At 41.0% G+C, this 23,190-nt stretch overlaps 1 protein-coding gene across 5 annotated transcripts in view; it reads left to right on the forward strand.

The window, feature by feature from the left end:
- The window catches only part of LOC126396521 (C-myc promoter-binding protein-like), a 95,186-nt gene extending 72,662 nt beyond the window's left edge, over positions 1–22,524 (forward strand). For 3 of the 5 annotated variants that reach the window (XM_050054691.1, XM_050054706.1, XM_050054699.1), the window contains 14 exons: positions 465–593; positions 2,193–2,312; positions 2,598–2,744; positions 3,775–4,985; positions 6,321–6,540; positions 6,841–6,944; positions 7,605–7,780; positions 8,705–8,872; positions 9,509–9,689; positions 10,032–10,286; positions 10,745–10,862; positions 15,866–16,028; positions 17,623–17,687; positions 18,199–22,524. In XM_050054691.1, the coding sequence (XP_049910648.1) occupies positions 465–593; positions 2,193–2,312; positions 2,598–2,744; positions 3,775–4,985; positions 6,321–6,540; positions 6,841–6,944; positions 7,605–7,780; positions 8,705–8,872; positions 9,509–9,689; positions 10,032–10,286; positions 10,745–10,862; positions 15,866–16,028; positions 17,623–17,687; positions 18,199–18,335 (3,194 nt within the window). In that variant the 3' untranslated portion in view covers positions 18,336–22,524. The remainder of the gene's footprint in view (positions 1–464; positions 594–2,192; positions 2,313–2,597; positions 2,745–3,774; positions 4,986–6,320; positions 6,541–6,840; positions 6,945–7,604; positions 7,781–8,704; positions 8,873–9,508; positions 9,690–10,031; positions 10,287–10,744; positions 10,863–15,865; positions 16,029–17,622; positions 17,688–18,198) is intronic. The other 2 variants (XM_050054714.1, XM_050054722.1) reach the window with 1 other exon arrangement.
- The last annotated feature ends 666 nt before the right edge of the window (positions 22,525–23,190 follow it).

A 23,190-nucleotide genomic window follows, 5' to 3' on the forward strand; every position in this document is an offset into this window, starting at 1 on the left:
TTCCATGTAATTAGTACCAATTTACATCTTAATTGTCCTAAGTATTTATAGTTGCACATCAGTTCCTCTCTAGTAAAGTGTTAGGAAACTATGGGACTCGTAAATGAAAGTGTTACAACTGCTGTTTTATCCTAGTGGAAGGAATTTATTCATTATCATTAGTCACATCTCACATCTCTTTATGCATTAAGTATAGTATTTTTTTCAGCCTTTATACATTCTTTCTCATGTTGTTGATCATTCTTAGTGTTTGTGCTGGTTCAACTGGATTTAAATCAAATAAGACAAGTAAGACAGCATCAAAATACTGTTTCTTCCTGCTGTTAAAAACACCGTAGACTCGATGGGACAGTTATTGTCACCTGCTTATCAACACAAAAACATATTGAAAGCATAAAAAGAAGAGGAGTTGTGGAGCAGAAGTGGCGGCCAGCTTCTTTTAATGCCTTGTTGTCTTTGGGCAGATGGCAGTGACCTGGACGCTGTGAGTCACGGCAGCCTGGATAGCTCTGCCGACACTAACCTGGCTGAGCAGGGCCCCTACACCACTGACTCCGCCAAAGTAGACCCCACTGACGATAGATCTAGCACAGGTACACTCAACATGGCTGCTGCTTGACTCAGTCTTTCACAGGCAGCCATCTTGTTCTACATCTTTTTCTTCTCTCTCAATGACATTTTTTTATCCTCCTTCCTCCATTTGTCCCATTCACTCACCGACCGGCCTCTTCCTCGTTTTCCCTCTTCCTCTTAAACCTCCTTCCCTCTGCTGCCTGTTTTTTCAACCTTCCTTTCGTCCCTGTTATCCATCCATGTCTCACCCTGGTTTTGCGGCTGTGGTTTCTGCTGTGCTCTGTCCCTAACCCTGCCCTTCACTCTGGCCCTGCCTGTGTTGCCCTTGCATGCAGTCGGCCGTGGGGGCGGCGGCGCGGGCACCAGGGCCCCGGTGGCCCACTCACACTGGGGGGGCTCTGAGCTCAGAGAAGCCACCCTCCACCCAGGTAAACCTCTCTGTCAGTCTGCATGTCTGTCTCTCTCTGGTTGCATTTCTCTGTCTCATCTTACCTGCTCTGCAACGTTTTTATTTCCTGTCGTCTTCAGCCCTTTCATCGACACGCTCTCATTTCGGTCTCTGTGATCTGGCCCCTCTGTCCTTCTCTGTGTCATCTCTCTATTCGACACATCACAGTCTGCTGCTCCTCTCTTGCTCATCTCTTTTTTCTCCCTCACTCTCACTCTTCGCTTCACCACAGAGTGATTTGTCATTTTCAGTTATGGCGAGCAATTACCCAGAGGCACATTCTTTTTGATTACGGAAATCATTTTAATCATGGAGATGGCACCGTGGCAGGAGACGTGGCCCTGCGTGCAGAAAGACTGCGAGGGAACCATAGCTCCCAGCGCAGCAGGAGGGAGGGACCACGATGTGCAGATCATTGATTATTACAGTCCTGAAATGAGTTTTGTCTCTTGCCATCAGTTGCAAGTAACTCCATACTGTATTACAGCCGAGCTGTGCAGCCTCATGCTTTATTTAGAGATGAAGGTTCACGGAAAAGATGAAAGAGGAGAACAAATCAGCAGACAGCTGGTTGCCTGGAGACCTGGGAAGTTTTAGAGACAGATGGAAGAGTCAGCCTGGAGTGACGGCAGGGTTTTTTTTCCCCCAACGTCAAGTCCTAACAGTTAAATTCATTAGCAGCTGTGAAACTGCAGTTAGTTTCCTTATAGTAACTGTAGATCTCTGCATGCCCTGAGGAGGATTCTTTTTATCCAGCACAGCTTAGCTGCTATTTCCTCTCCTCTGCAACAGTGATGTGCCTCCCAGAATTGAGGAGATGAAAGGGAAGAAACGCCTCACTAGCTTTTTCTTTTATGTATGTTTCATTTACATCTCCTACCACAGGGTAAAGTCACAATAGGCTGAAACTGTTTACACCGAAAAGCTGTTTTTGTTGAGTTCAGTTAAACAAAGAACTTGGCCTTTAAGTCTGAACAGGTTGTGTCTCGTACGATGTTGTTGAAGGGCAGCTATTTTGAGAGAAAAGACGTCTTGAAAATGTTGTACTTGAATCCTCTGCATAGATTTCCATGTGTTGTGTTGCATATTTCTGTGATCTTGTGGTTTAATATTAGACCCTATTGACTTCCTCTCATCTAATTTCAACTGTGTTTTTCTCTTTTTTGTCTAGGGGATCAATCAGATTTGGGTTATAACTCCCTGTCCAAAGAGGAGGTTCGGAGAGGAGACCCCACTGCTCAGGAGTCCGCCCCTGACAAAGATGACAAGAAGGAGAGCGACTGCAGCTCCTGTCAGTAGTCTGTCTGATCTAATATCACCTGATATTTCTGTCTGCTATACCTTCTAAGAAATGATAACTTGGCAGCCCAGCAGCCACACGGGATTTCCCCTTCCTCTGCCTTGATCTTCTCCTCCAGAGATGATTCATTCCTTTTAGTTCCTCAATATCAAAGCTTTTCAGTCGTGTGTTGTCCTTCAGTGGATTTTTTTTTTGAAGAGCAGTGCCGTGTTTCAAGCTGTGCCGCACATTAACAAAAAAAGGACTGATTTTAAATTGTAATTTCTGTGTTTGCAGTGTCAGAGACAGAGAGTGCCAAGGGGAGTAAAGACTGTCTCCCTCAGCTGGACATAGAGGTTCAGTCCTTCAAACCCCGCGGCATTGTTCGCAGCAGCTGTCCATACGACGATTCATCCTGTAAACCCAAGAGCTCCGCCAGCGCAGGTAAAGAAGAAAACCTAAATAGATTAAATAGTTCTGCAGAGTGGGTGGAGATGATTTTCTCCACTGTGAATTCCCACTTCAGTTTTCTTTTCATTTTGTCCTCAATGTTTCTCAACAACAGAAGTCTTCTAACTTACTGATAATGTAGATCTCAGATCATCAGTTTTAATTATTTCATTACCCATGTGCCTCGGCTGCTGTTGCTATGGAGAGGAAGCTGTATTAAATTATCAGAGCTGCAGCTTATTAAAGCCCAGTTCAGACCAAAGATTTGTGATGGGACAACACCACTTTAGAACGTTACAGCGGTGTGAATTGGCTCGTCTCAGCTTGACTCAAGCTGGGTGACGGCGTTAGCTGCTACTCAGCCTGTCAAGTCACTGGTGGCTGGTTTTAGAATGTGAGGCACGTCAGCTGTTTGAACAGCCAATCAGTTTGTAGTGAACTCAACTGGCGAGGTCAATTACAGACTGTCAGTAGACGTCGTGCTCACTTGCCATGGCATTCTCTGACAACAGCTTTCTGTCCCCGCCGAGCCAGACTCATGTTCAGCCTCTCGGCGGTTGACACGTATGTCGGTCTCCATCCTCACTCCGTGTCAGTATGTGTATGGCTTGTTGTTGCTGTTACTGGCTGCGCATTTTCATGTTAGACATCACCTACTCAAAAAACAAAGTACTCTTACAGTCGTTACTTGTACCTGAAAAGCCAGACGATGTTGCTTTGGAGACGATACACCATTTTGTGTAGTTGCATTGGTGTAAACTGGCAGGTTTTAAAAGATTGAAGACAGGGGCATTGCACGTAGTTGCAAGTTTCAACTCGTCTCATCACGAATCATTGGTCTGAGCTGATCTTAGCTTGTTGTCAGAATGTGAAACTGCTGAATGTACCATCTAACTTCTGCTTGCTGTGAGTGGCCCATGCAGTAGAATTTTAAGAGTAGTGATGGGTTGTTTCTCTAAAACACTCCTTCTCCCAGCTTTGTAATTGCTCACTTATGTCACTTCTTCCCCTCCCTCTATCGCAGGCCATGTTGCAGGTCTCCTCTTCACTTCCTCCCTGGATGAGATTGGTGAGGTTCATACCAACAGTTTGCTCAGGAGACATAAGAGTGCTCTGGAAGAGGTGGTGGGCAGCGCCAGCAGCGGCTCAGCTCTTGACTGGCAGGGTGTGAGAGGCCTCCGGCTGAGCGGTGATGCGGTGGGCAGCTGCGGCAGTGGCACCACTGTCCTCGGTCTGGGTATGAGCCAGGGTGAAACTGACCCAGACAAAATCGCAGGGCACCTGGGCGCAGACGTCAAAATTCTTTCCGGTGCCAACTTCAGTAAGAGTAAGAGGCCTCGTTCATTGGCTCTGGGCGGGTTAGAGGCAGTGGCGGCTAAGGCAGGTGCCTCCAGATGTCAGGAACACAGGGAGGAGGACGAGGAGAGGGAGGGACAGGACTCCAGTGATGAGGACAGAAGTAACACAGACGCCATTTTTGACTTGGAGGACCTGGACTTAGACAAGCCTGCCACAGGGGCTGGCATGAGCTCCCACAAACTGAGCAAATCTCATAAGAAACCTGTCGAACGCAGCATCAGCTACGGTGGCATAAGCTCTGTGACGTCCAGAGGAACTGTGAAGCGCACAGACATACAGACAGGTTACGACCCACTATCCCTGCTGGCAGCAGAGTCACAAACTGAGCAGCAAAATGAGGATCAGTACCCAGAGGGGGAAGGGGCCAGCACGCCGAGCGCCCGCAGGCACCTGGCCAGAGAGATTGAGCTATACATGAACCACATGGGCAGCCCGCTGAGCAGCCGTACACCCAGTCTGGATCTGCCGGACCCAGCCAGCCCTCTCCTCCTCCACCCTTCCTCACTCTCTGCCCCCCGCAGAGCCAGCCTACCCCACACCTCCCCCCTAAGGACTGCTGGGATGCCACGCTCCCGCACCTTCCACCCACCCTCGCCCTCCCAGCCCATCTCACGCCAGCGCCTCTTGTCATCTCCTTCCTGTCGCAGCTCTAGCACAACTCCCAGTGCCAGCCCTCGACCTAGCCCCTACAGGGAGAAGGCAGACAGGATGAGCCTGGCGTCACCTTCGCCCTCCTCCTCCTCTTTTGCTCTGGACACTCTGCTCACACCAACGCTTGATGTCTTTAAGACCAGCATGGTCTCTGCTGGGAAGGGTGTGGCAGAGAAGGCAAGCCGCTGGTACTCCCGTCTCGCCACTTATACCACACCTACCAAGGTACAGAGTCTTGTTGTTAAAGTCTGATTCTATTCCAATACAGTTTTTGCTCAATTTAGATATCACCCAGCTGTCTGATCTGCGTGTGCTCTGAAAATCTAGCGCTCATAAACAGGCCTGTAAATGGGAAACAAACAAAGTGGCTCCGACTGAGCTGCACAACACTGTGCATGCTAATCTCCCTCTTCCATGTCCTCGCCCATGAGGAACAGAACGACACCATGATAGTAATGAAACATAAATAACATCGCAGATATTACTGAAACTTCTGAAGGAGCACTGATGGGTGAGGTATATTTGTTTGGGTGTTGAGTTCAAATATCAACAACGCCACCTTTAAGTCATTGTAATTTGGTAATGCAGATTAAAATAGAGATTACCAAGCAACAAAAAAGGTCATTGGTTACCCAACACATGCAGGTTTCTGCTAAATAGTTTGATAACATACAGAAAATAATTGGTAACCAGTGGCTGCCTTGGGTAGACAAAACTCTCTCAACCTTCATTTATCTGTGACCATATTTCTGTGCCCCAGTATTTTCAAGATCACTCAGATAAAATTGTTATGTGAGTCAGAGAAATGAATCTGTCATATTCTACTTTTCAGAGCACAGCGCTCCAAATAGCTTATATAGAAATAGTGACCTAATTTTAACCTATATTTTTCATTTTAATTGAAAAAAGTCAGAAAAATCTGACACATCTCAATCTATTAATGTTCAGCAATGCAAGTATGACCTGTAATAAATGGGCTAAACCTGCATGAACACTGGTGAAATTGTATTTTAGCACTGCGGCAGACCAGTTTCTAAGGCTCTCAGTAGCTTGAAGATGAAGTGTTGCTGCCATCTTGTGGCCTTTTTTGGGTCTCACAGTATTTTTTCCTGTGTAAAAGCCTCCATTTACCAACTTGTCTGCTCTCTGGGTGCCACGTACGAAATGTACTGTGATATCAGCCGCCTGCCAGCCCTTTTGTTCAGTGCTGACACGGTGCTAAAATGTGGATCAGGCAACGTGACAGTGTGTGAACTTTTCACTAAAGCTTCTATTCATCTTAATCAGCAGCACAGTTTGTGGGTTTCTTTTGTAGCGTTGTTATATGACACTTCAAGGCTTGTGTGCTTAATGTCATAGGGAAGATAGATGCAGTTTTTCAGGTTGTTTGCTTCTCGTAAAACATATCAGGGTTTGTATTTGTGTTATATTTCCTGTGAGCACTCTGTTGTTAGTACGTGCTGAACTCGGCTCTTTGCTGTGACTGTTATGATTTTAAGATTAGACACCTGTGCAGTCCATGATGATATTAACCTGCCTGGCTCTTCTCTGCTCCTTCAGGACGGTCACAGTGACCGACTGAGTGTGTCCTCTCTCGGTGTTGGAGATCCAGACTGCTCTTCCCTGTTGGATGAGGCGGACTGTGGGGAGTCAGAGGGCTCCGTGATCTCTCCACCAAGGAATGGACCCCGCAGGAGCCCCAGACGCAGCCCTCTCCGCAGCAGACTGGACAGCCCCCCTGCAGGCTCCAGTCTCGGGAGACCCTCATCTCTGCTCCCTGGTAAGAGCAACCCTCGCTCGAGTGACATTAACAGCTTTCCTTGGCTCTATTAGGATCAAATATTAAAACAACAGTCTCCCTAGTAAACCCAAACAGTTTACAGTAGGGCCGTCACCAGCACACATAGGAAGAAAGAGTCCAGTCATGTTGTCACAAATGACTTTTTTTTTCTTTCCTAAAATGCATCAAGAAATATTTAATATGTATGTAAATAAATATATAGATAAATATGTACTATTAGTGATGTCTTGACTCCTTATGTACCGTCACATATTGTAATCATCCTTCGTATTCCTGCAGAATGTGTCCTCTCGCCCCCCGGCTTCCCTCTGCCAGAAAAGTCGGACCTCGGCTCGTCACGGTACACCAGCAACACCAGCATCTTCAACAACTACGCCATGGAGGTAAAACTACAAGATGGAAATTTGAAAAGTAGAATTCAGCGGTTCAAAACTGGATGTAAAAGTCAGGAAACCAGAAATATTTGTTTGATATGAAATGTTTTTTGTACAAATTTTCTAAATTAGTTCTAAGAACCACTTTACAGACATCTTGGATTGAAATGTATTTTTCTGCATCCAGTTTGGCTTCCTGCTGGAGATATAAAGTGGGTGCTGTCCCATGTCCTGTTGGCAGGAATGAATTCTCTGATGGAATTTCACTACAAATTGCTAGTTTTAAAAAAGCTTTCATATCTTTTAAGAATGGCAGACTGCTTTACAAGCTAATCATGAAGATTCTCCCTCAGCAGAATATTTTATTACACTGGTATATTTGGCTACAACAGTTCAAACTTACAGTGTATAAACCTGAAGGCATAGCAGTAGACTTCATCTTGCATCTTGGTGGTACACTGTTTTGTTCAATTAAGTCCTGCAGAAAACAGAAATTGATCCTCAGCCTTTAACTACAATAGCAGGCATATTTTAGGATACATTGCATTTACAATATAACAGCTTTCAGAAGTGATTTAGATGTTATTTAAAATCTTGTTTACCTTTCATTTGTAAGCTCACCTGCCTGCCTGTGTGTGTGTGTGTGTGTGTGTGTGCGTGTGCTTCCAGCTGCTGATTTCCAGCTGCTCTCGCTGTAAGACGTGTGACTGCCTGGTGTACGATGAGGAGATCATGGCTGGCTGGACGGCAGACGACTCCAACCTGAACACCACCTGTCCCTTTTGTGGAAACCCCTTCCTGCCCTTCCTCAACGTGGAGATCAGGGATATGCGAGGACCCGGCAGGTAGATGATGACACTGCAGTGCTGACCTGCTGTAAAAAATAAATTTTGTGACAGAGTTATGAATTCCTTTTTTCAGAGGGGTGCGGTAATTATATTGTATCTGTTTTTATGTGATTGCCTTTTCTAGGTCAAATATGGAATAATACATTTTTATTGCACATTGCCAAATTATCAAAAGATCTGTAGCATTTAAACCTCAGTGGATGAAGCCATTCTCCTCTTTGTACTGTGTTTCTTTGTACTGTATGTTATTTTTCCCCTCCAGATATAAGATTTTTTCGTACTTGTTGGTGAAGATTCTTAGTTATCCAAGTCATGGTAATCTTAAGTGCTATATCGTAGGCAACTTCGTCTTGCTTGAGTTTCTTGAAGATGTGTCGCCTCTAATCCAAGAGGCTTCTTCAGTTCTGGACTGAAGAGGATGTACATATAACATATAACATATAACATTATGTGTGTGCAGTCACAAACTCCATTAAAAGTTTCTATAGCTGTTAATAAAGCCTCCTGCCAGCTGATCTAGCTGTGATCAGCCGTTGCTGTCATCAGAAACGGACGTGGCTTCATGTGATGCTTTAGAGGAAAGGACGTCTCATTTCTCTAAAGACAAATCTCCTTGTTTCTTCTCTTCTCGCGTCTCATCCTCGCATCTCTCCCCTGTGTTTTATGAGGGCGGAGCTAAGACACAAGGAAGAGACGCATGTGAGGGAAATGTGGATGCGAGATCAGGCATTGAGTGAGTGCCTGTAATAAAAATGAGACTTTGAGTCTCAATAAGATGCATTTTACTCCTTAATAATTTCTGCCCCTGCTGGACAGTAAACCATCTCATAAAATAAATTATCCTGGCCTGCAGAAAATTAACACCTGACTTGACTTCCCTGGATATAAATGTAATTCCCCCCTTTCTTCTCCTCTCCGCAGGCTTTTCCTGAAGGGCAGCCCGTCAGTGGACGAGGCAATGACCTCGTCGTACTCTGCCTCCACAGGTTTGGACACGGGGACGTCCACCTTGTCCACCCCCTGTCCTACAACTGCAGTCTTTCCTCCGTCCCCTGTGATCGCTGTCCAGGAGTGCTCAGGGGCTGGAAGGTACTCACTGTCTCCCAGTGTTACTGCACATTCTTCATTTATGTTCATGCTGGTCCTAACATTTATAAGTTTTCTGTTTTGTTAGCTGTAGTATTTAATAAGTTGTAGTTCACACTGGTTTGGTGGGAAGGCAGCAGAGAAGATTTAATACAAGCAGAAAAAAAAAACAACTTTTCTCAGATATTCTGTATGACACCTTTTTCAGTTCGTCTTCATTCAGCTCCCAGTTTGTCTGATTACACAATGCTTTTGAAGTAGGAACCCACTGTAGCTGCGTCCACATGCTCCCTATCTGCATTGTAAAACAGCGATGTGAGATGGTCTACAGCACCTGGTCCAAACAAAGCTCTGTGTGTGTGTGTGCGTGTGTGAGTGTGTGTGTGTGAGTGTCGGGAACAGAGAGAACACATGGTATCCTGGTGCCTAAATATCAGGCAACAAAAGTTGTGTTTTGTTTGTGTGTTTGTGATTTGAATATCTGGATTCTGTTTTGTCTGTGTTACTTTTTTATAAAATAGTAAAACTACACTACACCTTGACTCACTGTGTTGCAAACTAAAAACACCCTTTCCTCAGGAATAATTATGATGTTTTAAATGTTGATGACACAAACTGACTGTCCTCGTGTCCTCACAGGACTCGATCAACCAGGGCTCAAGGTATCAACATCCCCTCGGAGCGCCGGCAGGGGTCGCTGTCTCCCGGAGCGCCCATGGCTCGCAGTGTCAGCGCCTTCGGTCCTCTGGACGAAGCTTCCCGAGTCAACCGCTGTATGCCGACGTCAGGCAGCCTGCCCAGCCGTCTCAATGAAGCCATGGTACAGACGTAAACATGTCGGAGTATTTGAGTCATTCACTACTATTATACTACTATGAGGCTGCATTACTGCTGGTACTTTGAGTGATTGCCGGTCATCTAGGCTTAGATCAGGTTTATGGTTTAAGTCCAACTTGACCTGACAGTTTCCCTCATTTTAACTGCCCTGTCCACATTAAAAATAAACGGACAGAGTAAAGTTTAGTACAGTTTCCTCACTGTGTCTATTTTTATTCACAGCCTGTGATCCTGACAACGTACCAGACATTTTACAGAGCTCAGCAGCAGCTCATTTACATAAGACAATTAGAAATCTCACCTCGATCATTTTTGTCCCACCCAGGACCCGCTGAGTATGGAGTGGCGGCTCCACAACCCCGAGCCAGTGACGGTTCCCTACCTGAGCCCGCTGGTGCTGTGGAAGGAGCTGGAGAGTCTGCTGGAGAACGAGGGCGACCCGGTGATCACGGAGGCCGACATGGTGGACCACCATCCCATCATCTACTGGAACCTGGTGTGGTACTTCAGACGGCTGGACCTGCCCAGCAACCTGCCCGGTCTCATCCTCACCTCTGAGCACTGCAACACAGACTCCCAGGTCTCACACACACACAAACACACACAACATACAGTACATAGCAAAGTTTGTTAAAAAGTTAGAATGTGTTGTGAGCTCAAAAGCATCACTGCCCTCTCTGTTAGAAAGTTTTAAGTCTGTTGCACCTACAGTATAATCACACTCAGCAGTGATGTCATAGTGTACTGATGCACCTTAAAGTACCTTTTACATCACTCCAACAAGGTTAAAACGCTGGAGGTTAGTTAAAACAAGATTTTGAGATGCTGTTAAGTTGCTCTTTAAAATCCAAATTTCACAACTGATCTCACTTTTGTTTATTAAAGGGTTAAAGTTAGATTTTTAACTGAAGTCCAACCCAGGATTTACCCATAATGATGTAGTGTTGGTTAAATGCAGTGACACAGGCGACAGTGGAAATGGGTATCCTGTCTGTAAATGACACGACTGACTCACAGTAACTCTCTTTCTCTTGTCAGGTCCCTCGTCACTGGATGTCGGAGGACAGTAAACATGTGTTGATCCAGATCCTGTGGGACAACCTCAAGCTGCACCAGGACTCAATCCAGCCTCTCTACATCCTCTGGAACACATACAGTGAGTCACACACAACACAGCACTTTAAAATTCAGCAGGCAGAAGGGTAATTTACACTCCCACAAGTACTGACTGCTGCTGAGACAGTTTTTATGCCTCAGCTGGAGGCATTATGTTTTCAGGCTGTCGGTTTGTCCGTCTCATTCTCGTGAATGTATCTCAAGAACGTCCTGAGGGAGTGTCTTTAAATTTGACAAAAACATGTACTTGGACTCAACGATGAACTGATTAGATTTTGGTAGTTAAAGGTCAAAGGTCAGGGTCACTGTGATCAACATGACAACCTTGAGGGAATTTCTTAAAACCATCCACTTGGACTGAAGAATAAACTGATTAGAATTTGGTGGCAGAAGGTCAAAGGTCAGTGTGACCTCACAAAACATGATTTTGGCCATAACTCAAGAATTCTTACACTGATGACGACAAAACTTCACACAAATGTCTAATAGGATATAATAATGAAGTGACATTTTATATCCAAATGGTCAAAGATCAGCTTCACTTTGACATCGACTTTTCTGGTCATTACTCAACGTCATACGTCAGAAACAGAAGGGAAGACATTTGGTCAGACACTGAATTGGTGACCCTAATCTGGAGTGTCCACCTTGAAACTGTGCTGATTGTAGATGGATCGAGATCTTCTGTGCTGCCAGGTTGAAGATGTCTGTGAAGCGTTCATGTTTTCACAGACATGGATATAAACCATAAGAGAAACTTGGCGGTGTGTGGAGGTTTAGAACCGTGGGACGGTGTTTCTAGTTTGAAATGTTTTCTTTAGAAACAGTGGAATTAAACTCAATTAAACCTCAGAACATCAAAAGAGAAACAAAACAAAAACAAAGAAACAGAAAAATAGGATTAAAACAAAAAACTGTTTCAAGTTCAGCAGCAGAGTGATGTGTGTGGGAACAGCAGGAGGAGACTGAGATTAAGAAACAAATTAAATATATTATAAGATGTTGTGTTTTGGGTTCTGTCTCATTTCTGTAGCTTCTCTGAGCATGCTTCCAACCAAAGGCGGGGACACATCACTGTTCTGTGACCTCTTTGTGTTTTGCTTTGTTTATTCTTGTTCACATCAAATCAAGCTAATTTTACTGTTTTAGAAAATAAAACAAATGCATTTATTTAACCAATAAGCATATTTACTCACTGTTGATTTTTAGTTGCATATGTGTAATCCATATTACAACGTAGCCTAAAACCTTTTTTATTGTGATTGTAGATAGGCCGAACATGTGACTTCTGTGTTATGCATTTTATGTTTTATGTTATGCATATTTAAGTTCTACAAATAGTTATCTGTTGAATGCATATCTTTGTGTTGTTTTAGAGGTGGGGGTTGACATACCATGTCCTGTGGAGGGTTGTTGTGGTCTAAGATTGTGAAGCACTGGTGTAGATTGCTAGCCAGTGTGTTTCCATCCACCTGGAAATAAAATAAAATTAAAATTAAATAGAATAGTTATTTGGTTTATTGTGAAAAGTAAAATGCAACAAAGAGAAATGGAAACAGATTAAGCAAATAAAATATGACACATTAACGTCCACTGAGGAGACTAAATATGGCGGCAGACAAAAACACCTCTGAGGAGTGATTATAAGACGTTAACCTTCCTCAAAAAATATATAAAATAGACATAAATGTCATGTTTCCATCATGTTTTCCCACATCATTTTAGTTTTTACAAAGGCTGAGTGGCGCTCTTCTAATTACATCATCTATTGTGCCCTCTTCTCCTGTTATGGTTTAATGGCACCGACTGGGAGTTTATCGTGATGTGCCCATAGACTGTCGGATGTGCCCAGTGTCCTATTTGCATAACATGCATTAACTTGCATTTTCTTTTGGCAGTTTTCTGGAAATTTGTTTAAAATCTGCTCTAAATTTGGATGGAAACTTCATTAGTGAATGTAAATGGATAGAAAACAACACTTTGACCTGCGGGCAGTGTGCTTCCTGGACACTCAACCAAGCCTCAACCAATTTTAGGTGGGTGCTGAGTGGGAACGCTGGAAATATTAGGAAAAGAAGGCTATGAAAAGGCTTGGCTGAGGTGAAAAAGTTGCTGCATTTGACTGAAACGTCCACTGAGGAGACAAAAACATCTGATCTGTGTGGAGCGATGAGGAGACTGTAACCCTTCCTCACATAAAGACATGAAACAAGCGGTAATAAAACGCTATATTCCATCACATTTTCTATATTGTTCCCTATTGTTTGAGCTTTGACTGGGGCTCTTTGGATAATATCATCACCCTGTTATGACTCTCTCATGTGAACATGTCCGCTGCTTAGCTCCATCTGTAGTAATTGATTATTTAATGGAGAAGGAGGCAGCGTGGAGGCAGCGAGCTCCTCCTGGGAGTCGGCTAATCCTTGTGCTAACAGGCTGTGTCTGCTCTCTGTCTTTCAGGGCTTAATTGTACTCTGTTGTTAGACAGTGAGTGTTCGCCTCTGCTGCAGACTCCCACAGATGAGTCCTGTTGTTTGTGTCCTGTACTGTCTGAGGCCTGCTGCTGTGTCTCCCTCTGTTGTGTGCTCTTTGCTTGATGCATTGTTGTGTCGTCTGTGGAAAGTCAGCCTCTACTTTTCATGGTTTCACAGTGTTTTGGAATGAAAGTCTCTGTGCACTGTCAAATCTCATGATGATTTACACAGAGGGATTGTTTTTTGTTCTTTTGTGAGACTCTGTTTGTCTCAAATACAGCCCTGCTCTGTATTTGAATTTAGGTTTGCATCTCTGGTAAATGTTTCTCCACTTGCTGACATCCAGTTATTTCAGAAACTCCTAAAGATGGACATTGTTGTAGTACTTAAAGGGCTGGGTACTGAACACCTCCTGAATACATTTTGGGTTGCACAAGCTCATAAATCCATCACTAAGTTTGTGTGTAAAGGCCTGTCTAACTCATTCTAACTGCAAGTATTTACTGAACTGGATTGTCCCATTAAACTTAAATGGTAAAGACTTAAATAATGCATACATCAGTGAGAAAACATCTGTAGTGTCGTTCTATCAGAGCAATCAGCTATGTAAACAGGAAGTCACTAAAGCATCACAAGCTGTAACTGTTGTGTTTTTAGCCAAATGATGTAACTTAAAGGGACAGTTTGGATTTTTTGAAATGGCATGTATGAAGTACTCACCTATAGTCAGTGTATTACATACAGTAGGTGGTGGCCAGCATTCCCCCAGTTTGGAGAAGCTTAACTATTTACTGCTGTGGAGCTAAACATATTTTAGCCACCTAAAAGAATCCTTAACAGTGTAAGTGTACGCTATATCGAGAGTATTTTCAACGCTTTACCTTGACACAGACAGCCCTTTCTGACAGCGAAGCCGTCGCCCATCTATGCTCTTGTCAAAGCCACCAGACAAAAACAGTGATTTTGGCTCGCTGAACACATCTGAACTATCCCTTTAAAACACCAACCTCAGACATTAACATAAACACACTAACCGATTGAGGCAGCGATGGACCAGCAGCTCCTGTGTTCAGTGGTGTTAAATCCATTTTCTCAATGGAGTCTGGCTGTGAAGAGAGCGACGTGGCTTCAGTCACCTGTCAGAAAAAGCTGCCTGACAGGAAGGTAAAGCAGTGAAAATGTACTAAATATAGGGTACACTTAACCCCTCTGACCCCTCCACAGCACTAGGTTGCTTAGCTTCTGTGGCAGTACTCCTGTCTGTTTCTCCAAACTGGCAGCGTGCCGACACCGTATGTAATACACTGACAATGGGTAAGTACTTCATACAACCCCATTTCAAAAGATCTAAACTATCCCTATAGACTAGAAAAAGAGAGAGAAGTCCAGCTGCTCTGTACAAACATAGATCTAAATCTTGTGTTGGGTGCTTGTGGAGAACGGGAAACAACAGGATCGACAGGAACGCAATCCAGGCATACAAAACCCTGAAAGCCCTGATGAAGACCTGCATTGGTTGAATCATGTTGGCTCCTTTAATGACTTAGCCACTACAATAAAGGCTTTTAATATTTCCTTCCTCCTTTTTCTAGATTTCTTTTGGAGTGCCTGGATTGCCTTTCTATCCCTACAAACTCTCAATTCTTTCTTGATATTGGCGTGCCTGTTTTATTTATGCGTACACATGTTGAACATATTTTTTACTCTTCGGTCTGAATAGGTCGTAGCTGTTGTAGCTAGAATAAGTTTGATTGGCTGGTTAAGTGACAACTTTCCACAGAGAAACATTCCTGTCCAGGTATTACAAGTCCATTATCTTTGAACAGTTTCTTTCACACTGTGTTTGTTGTGTGAGTGAACAACAACAACATTTATAAAAGTACAGAGCTCAGCAGGTGTCGTGGAGAAAAAAAATATAAACAAATGAATAAATAATGCTCTCTAATTAATAAAGGTTAGTGCTCTTGAATTATTAATTAGAGAGTGCTACACATCATTTTCCTCACAACACTCCTGGGTTCTGTATAAAAGTTATGACATGCCTCTAAATATTATAAAATAATGATATATAATAAATTCAGTCTGGTAAGTGTTTTGACAATGAACCTGAAGTGAATCTATTTTTTTCTTTTTATATTATACAATTGAAAGTGTAACAAATCAAAACTTGTTTTTTAATGTTATTTTTTATTTAATCTTTTTGGAAAAGAGGAAAAAAGCAGTATAATAATCAAATAATTCAGACTTTTTTTCCTACAGTACATACCAAGCTTTTATTCACCACACATTGCACATCTAATTATTATCTACCTTTTTCTTTTTTACCAGCACCAATATATGTTTTTTAGAATACTGTTACTTTAACTTGCTCTAGCTCAGCACAAGCCAAATGACACACCAGCACAGATACCCAGCCCCAAGTACTTTTCATCTGAGTGAAAACCTGCTCTTGAGAGATGATCTGAGATAAAACCATCCTCATTTTACATTATTGTTACATGTCTTATATGCTGATATGATATGAGCCCAGTGCTGAACTCTGTGTGTGTGTGTGTGTGTGTTTTGGTAGATGTGGGTTACCCTCTGTCCCGGCCGGTCCCGGATGAGGAGAAGCCGTTCAGCGAGGAGTTACTGCAGAGTGTGGTGAGGAGCATCCAGAGGAACGACGTCAGCCGGCCGATGGCTCAGCTGCTGCAGCTGCTGGGTCAGACTCTTGGGGTCAAGAGGCAAAGGTCAGTACTAATATTTCATATCAGGCATATTTATTATTTAACTTTGGATTCATCACCTTTTCAAAACACCTGTGTAGAGATTCTTCCATGTGTAAAGTTCAAATTCGTGCACTCAGACACTCGACCCTTTTGAGTAGCAGTTAAAATGTTTTTGTTTATTCCTCTCAAAGAATTTGTGGTGGAATATAATTAAGTACATTTACTCAAGCTGTGTATTCAAGTATAATTTTGTGGTACTTGTACGTTGCTCAAGTAATTCCATTTTATGTTTTTATAAGCTTATGTTCACTACTCCACTATATTTATTTGATAAATGTAGTTACTTTACACATTCACATTATTAATAGAAAATTAAAATTATAACATATTATTATAGATTTAGCTACACAGGTTATAAAGTAATTAAAATTAGCTTCACCTTTACGAGCTGCAACATTAAAGTGAAACGTACATTCAACTATCAATGATTATTATCCAATAATAAATAAAAATAAATATTAATGTGAAATGGGCCGTTCTGCACATTAAGGACTTTAACTTTTGGTGCTTAAAGTATATTTTGATGCTAATACTTTTGTCCTGTAAAATAAAACTTGTAAATTTGAATGCAGGACTTTTACGTTTACTTACAGAGCATTAACAAAGGACTTTAGAGGCATAGAAGAGACTGTGACCGTTTAAAACAATCACATATGTCATTCTGGTGTGAAGACAGTGTTTCCAAGTTTGTTTTGTAAATCCATAAATTATGGCTAAATACACTTTTTTATTTAATCTTAATTCAACTAGATAAAAACCAGTTGAGATAGAAATTTCTTGTTCAGTGGTGACCTGGCCAAGAAGGCAATAGTTACGTCAAGTACACGCTATTACATACATAAAATAAAATATAAAACAATGCATCATAAATGGCACACAGAAGAAAACTGCTGTCCACGCATCAAAACAAAAGTTGTGTCACAGAAGTGTATGTTACTAAACTAAATTTATTTTGTTGCGATCAGGTTTAGCTAACTTTATTTTTCAGTTGTAAAATGATCATCAGTTACTCACCACGTGTTACCTTGAATGAACAAAGAAGAAAAATCCAAAAACTGTAAAGATTCTTGATGAATTGTAATCATAGACAAATATGTTTAACAAAACTATATCAAAACATCTGTTTACAAACTCTCACACAACTGGTGCCGTATAATCCAGGTCTCGTTTATCCAGTTGTATGATCTGAACCTCACAAACACGTATACGAGCACAGGAGTAGCGTGCATAGACAAGCTTGTGCATTTGACCTCTGCTTGTGTCTTACACTGAGTTGCCCAGGCATGCTACTTAACCTTCCTTTATGAGGAAGTGCGTTAAATAACAAGGTTTTAAGGAAAAATTGATGTTTGAATATTCTCCATTTTTGGATTCTTCGGTCACTGTTGAGCCATGCGAGGAAATTTAAGGTAACATGGGCCAAGTAAGAGATAAACAACTGATCATTTTATGGGTGAAGAAAGAAAGAGCAAAAACAAAATACATGTTTTTGGCATTAATTGTTAAAAAAAGCTCTCATTGAAAGAAATGTTTTCTAACCTCGACTCTTCCTCAGGAGTTTGTACAGGGATATCCTCTTCCTCTCTCTGGTGGCTCTGGGAAAAGACAACATTGATATTGGTGAGTCATAATGATTACACATCATATTGTCACATACTGTACACCAGCTTCAAGGACTCCAAGGACCTGCTATAATTTTACACCAGTGTCAGTGCTTTCATTATTGTTTCCTATTAAAGTTTCTGTTGAGTTCCGGATTAAAATGATAAATATTTCAAGTTGCTCTGAGTAAAAAAACACTTCAGGATTTTGTTTTAAACTTTTATTTAATTGCTTTTTTAATGCCACTAGGGGGCTGCATAAACAAGCTATAAACACAACATTGACATACAGTTCAATCACCTTTTTCACCGGTCCTAGGGGTAAATTACTGAAAGGGTTTGGTAGAAACGCAGTATAAAAGTCTCTACAGAGCTAAGGGTATTTGTAGAATTGGTTGATATCTCTATGGGTTCATCACTATGAGCATCATTTGGTCTCTTGATAAATGAAAAACATCGATTGCAGCTGCTTTAAAGGATTGAAATACTAAAGATTAAGAAAAAGACTCATATTTCTTCTCCCTCCTCAGATGCCTTTGATCGCGAGTACAAGTTGGCGTACGACCGCTTGGTGCCGAGCCTGGTGAAGCTGACCCATAACTGTGACCGTCCTCCCAGCACGGGGGTCATGGAGTGCCGCAGGACGTTTGGAGAGCCTTACCTGTAAACACTCACCTTCACGTACCCACACACACACACACACACCAGGATGAACTCTCACCGCCCCACGTCATCGCTTTAAGACGAGCTCAGGAAACCTGTTGGAAGACTGTGAATGTTTTGAGAAAACTCTGCAAGCGATCATAAAGGAGCAGTTGACGACGCTCAGCGTTATGTAGCCTGAAACAATAAAAGAGTTTTACAGACTTGATCTCAACTAAGTGAAGATGGAAACACCACTCGTATCGTTCATCAACAACTTCATCCAGTTTCTTTGAATCCTGTGAAAATGATACAAATATACTGTAAAAACAGCAGTAGACGATTTTTTTAATGAAACATTTATATTGTATAGTCATACAGCATATGAAGACTAATATTAGCAATATTTTAACTTGAACTCTATTTATACAAAGTAAGCTTTATTTATTGTAGTGTCTTCTTTTGTAGGGCGTTTACTGTTTTATCGTTGTCGCTTGGCGTTTGATGTTTAAACCACAGTGACCTGAACGCCATGTCGCAGTATGGATTTAGTGTCTGTTGTAAGTGATGACTAGGTTTCTGTGTGCTTTATGAGTCAGGGCATCAAAAAAACAAACAAAAAAAGGACATTTAAATTAGAGCTGCAGTGATCAGTTAATCCACAGAAAATTAATGAAATATACAGCATGTGATTTCTACTATTAGGGGTCTCTCAATCAAAACAATAACGAAAAACAGACTTTGATTTTGTTGTGAAGTAGCAGGGGATCATGGGAGTTTCACTGTTAAACAACCATCGATGAGAATCTGACGTGACTCAGACAGATTTCATGTTCAGGAAAGAGTTAATGTCTTTAAATTTCATTCACGCTACTTTTATTCATGATTTATCATTTCATTCGAATGAAATAGCCACATGAGATGTAAGCTAACGTAATGCAAAGTTTCTAACATTCCATTAGATGAGTCGACTATCCAAACACTTCCTGTAGCTTGTCACAAAGCTCCCTCCATCTTGGAAAAGTCACACTGATATTTCCCCTCGTTTTACATCTCTTCTTGTCCCATAATCGTCCTGGGTCGTTTGGTTTTCTCGTTTGTTTGCGCTTTACAGGGACGGCTCTGGCAACAAAACACGTAGCAAACAGCAATGAATAATTCTGCTGCAGTTTGAGTCAGACAGTGACCAATAGCTGTGTCTCAATTCAGGGGCCACATCGTTGGAAGGCCGCATCAGCCAAACCGAACGGTAAAATTTAATACTTGAGGAGATGATTCACTGCCAAAGACACCACCGTTTGATATACTTAACGCTGATGGATCGTTTTCAGATAAACTTCTTAAATTTAGATTGTTTAAGCTGTGTGCTTGTAGCTAATAGTAATGTTAACAACAGTTAACCGTAACTAATTCACAACTTCTCAGTTAAGGTAATATATTATCGTCACCGGCACGCAATGCAAAGGGGATATGACGCCACTGACAGGCGACCAAAAAACCTTATGGTTACTTGAATAAAATTACATTTTTTCTTAGTTTGAACATTGTTAAAAACATCAGAATATTTAAAGTGCACAACAAAACATATACAGTAACATAGGTCCAGACGTTTTTAGACATTTTCATGCAGAACTGTTACAGGCTATACCTTTTAAAAGTTTTGTACTTTTGGTCTGACCAACCAAGAAAATTCAAGACATCACAGTGGGCTCTGAGAAATTTAAATTCTATTTTTTCACTTTTTTTTTAAACGTTACACAGACAAATCGACGGAAGAGATCTGCAGATGAATTTAAAGGAAAATCACGGTTAGTTGCAGCTCTAATTTAATTGTTTAAAACCACTTTTGAATCTGCCTTTAATGTTAGTCCAGTACCTGAAGATAAATGTCCGCTGTGCTGCCACACCTTCTGACAATACTGCTCTGCATATGATTTAATTTTAATGTAAAGTTTTCATCCAAAACAATACATTTTTAGTTAGTGTTCATAATGATGATGAAATATTTAGTTTACTTCAGCGCTGAACCGTTTGTTAACAACAACAAAAAAATCAGTGTTACTGTTGATCGTCTTTTTACTAAATGTGCCGACTGTTGGGATGAGGCTCTCCATCCAAGCTGAGATTTAAGGTTATGAGAGAGTTCAGTACAGTACGAACGGTTTGTTTTAAATATACAGAAGCTGCTCTGAAAAAACACAAAACCAAAAAAGATGCCAGCACAGTCACTTTTCTGTCCGTGATAAATGATTTCAGGTGAATTAACACACTCATAGACAGCCATACTGGAGGTTTACAGTTGTTACAGATAGGAATATGAATGCGCATCCAAACCAACGATGACAGGTTCTAACCCAAAAGTAAGCAGATGTAAAATATAATGATCTGTTGCATCTCTCGAAACAAAGTCTGCCACATTGCAACTAGGAATTCATTTGTCATAGTTTTAACCATCATTTCTACACACTAAAATAACAGCTCACACCACTACAACGAAATCCAACAGGACACAAGAAACACAAACAGACGATCAGATGACAAACACGTTTATCCGGATGATCTACAACACTTTGATTTGGAGTTAATCAGAAAGCGAGCACACTCAATTTGTTTGTAATGTTTTAGAAGAAAAGTTGCTGTCACAAGTTGTTGAGAGATACATCAACATATCCAGCCTCTGGTTCTGCAGCCACACGAAGTATCTGAATGTTTGTACAGTCACGTGTTCAGCCTGTGAGGGTATTGAATGATTAGTTGAAGGGCCCACACTCTTCAGCCAAAGTGCTGATGAGTTCTGGATTATTTTTCTGTGGTTTCTGTGATTTCTCTAAGGTGTGTTATTGAGCTATTATGGTAGTTATTGTTTGTTTTTTTTAACAATCAAACATCTGTGTATACACATTAAGAAGTTCTGTAAAAAGCTCATAGTGCAGCAGAGCTTTGGGAGAATGTTTAAAATACCCCCAATGGTAACATCCATTTGTCTTTGTTTCATGCACCAGCTTTGTCGAGGACAGGGATTCTCATTTCAGCGCCCACAGGAAATACTAATGATGCAGTAACAAACAGTGGGATAGAGTTTGTTTCCCAGTTAATGTTTTATTGTGTCAGCACTTAAATGTGTGTTAGAGCCACATTAAACAGAATTTCTAAATCCCACGGACTCTAGAGCAAATCCAATATAACTTCCAAGTTTTATAAAACATTATCAACACATCATGCTGCCAACTTAGCATGCAGATAGTCCTCTGTTTTCACGCACCAGAAACGCAGAAAGGACAAAATTTAAATCACATTACTGTCCAAATTTTTTTATCAAACAATGAAAAACAATGCAGAGTCTCTGAAAATTATATAATTATATAAATATATAAATATTCTGTGTTAATGTGCTCTGAGGGGTTGGATATCTGTCTTAGGCGTAATTCACATGTACCAGTGTCTGTAAAAGGATGGTAAGGAAAGCAGAAATTCATTACTGAAAACGCAAAACAAAGGCATACAGATCTGTTAATGTATAACTTCATATTGCGAATGTTTACATACTGAGGTTTGTAAATGTGTTGAAAGATGTTTCTTCTAGGTGCACATATAAAAATCTCTGTACACATTTGCACATGTCTACTTTTACATCTCAAGTTCATATTTTACTTCCATTGAAATGATGGAAATGAAAAAGATAATTGCTGCGGATTGTTTGTTTTGAAGAGATTTTGTCAAGAGAAATAAAACCAAATAGACTGTGGATAGAACTGGATTTAAGCAGTGTAACAACTTTTCAATGTCACTGCACATTATTTGTTGTTTTGATGTTTATGTTGATGAGAAACTATGACTGAAACAATGGTTGAAGGAGGACCCTCGAGTCTACACTCATGAAGGTCTCATGAATGTCAACCGTGTTTGAGTTGTGGTTGAGGGAAAAAAAAAACTGGGAAAGTCAACAAGTTGCACTTTGACCCAGGAAAGGACACATCGACTACGATGTCAGCAGCTGGAGTAGCTGCCAATCATCTGTGGATTTTTGTTGTGTTAAAAAGTTGTAAAATATGAATGATTTTGCAGAATCTGGGGCCCTGTACATTTTAACCAGCCCTTTGTAGAAATCACATTTTATAACACGTGCAAAAGGTCCTTTTTAGATGTGGTGAAGGTTCTGTACAGCGACCAGATCTACAGGACTGTTTAACTGTAAATAAAATCACTTACACTCATTGTTGGCTTCTTTGTTTTCTTTATTTAAGAATTAGTTCAATATTATCTCATGAAAATGTCATAGTATAGTATGTCATCAAAAATGACACGAAAAAGTCATAATATAGTATCTGATCAAAAATATTATGATAATGTCATAGTATAGTATGTCTTCAAAAATATGGTGAAAAAGTCATAGTATAGTATCTCGACAAAAATGTCATGAAAATGTCAAAATAGGATGTCGCCAAAAATGTCATTAAAAAGTCATAGTATAGTATGTTATCAAAAATGACACGAAAAAGTCATAGTATAGTATGTCGTCCAAAATGTCATGAAAAAGTCATAGTATAGTATCTCATCAAAAATATCATAAAAAAGTCATAATATAGCATGTCGTCAAAAATGTGATGAAAAAGTCATAGTATAGTATGTCATCAAAAATATCATAAAAAAGTCATAGTATAGTATGTCGACGAAATTGTAATGAAAAAGTCATAGTATAGTATCTCATCAAAAATATCATAAAAAAGTCATAGTATAGCATGTCGTCAAAAATGTGATGAAAAAGTCATAGTATAGTATGTCGACAAAAATGTCATAAAAAAGTCATAGTATAGTATGTCGACGAAATTGTAATGAAAAAGTCATAGTATAGCATGTTGTCCAATATGTGATGAAAAAGT

This window comes from Epinephelus moara, chromosome 1 (assembly GCF_006386435.1).
Source record: "Epinephelus moara isolate mb chromosome 1, YSFRI_EMoa_1.0, whole genome shotgun sequence".
In the NCBI taxonomy this organism is placed as follows: Eukaryota; Metazoa; Chordata; class Actinopteri; order Perciformes; family Serranidae; genus Epinephelus; species Epinephelus moara.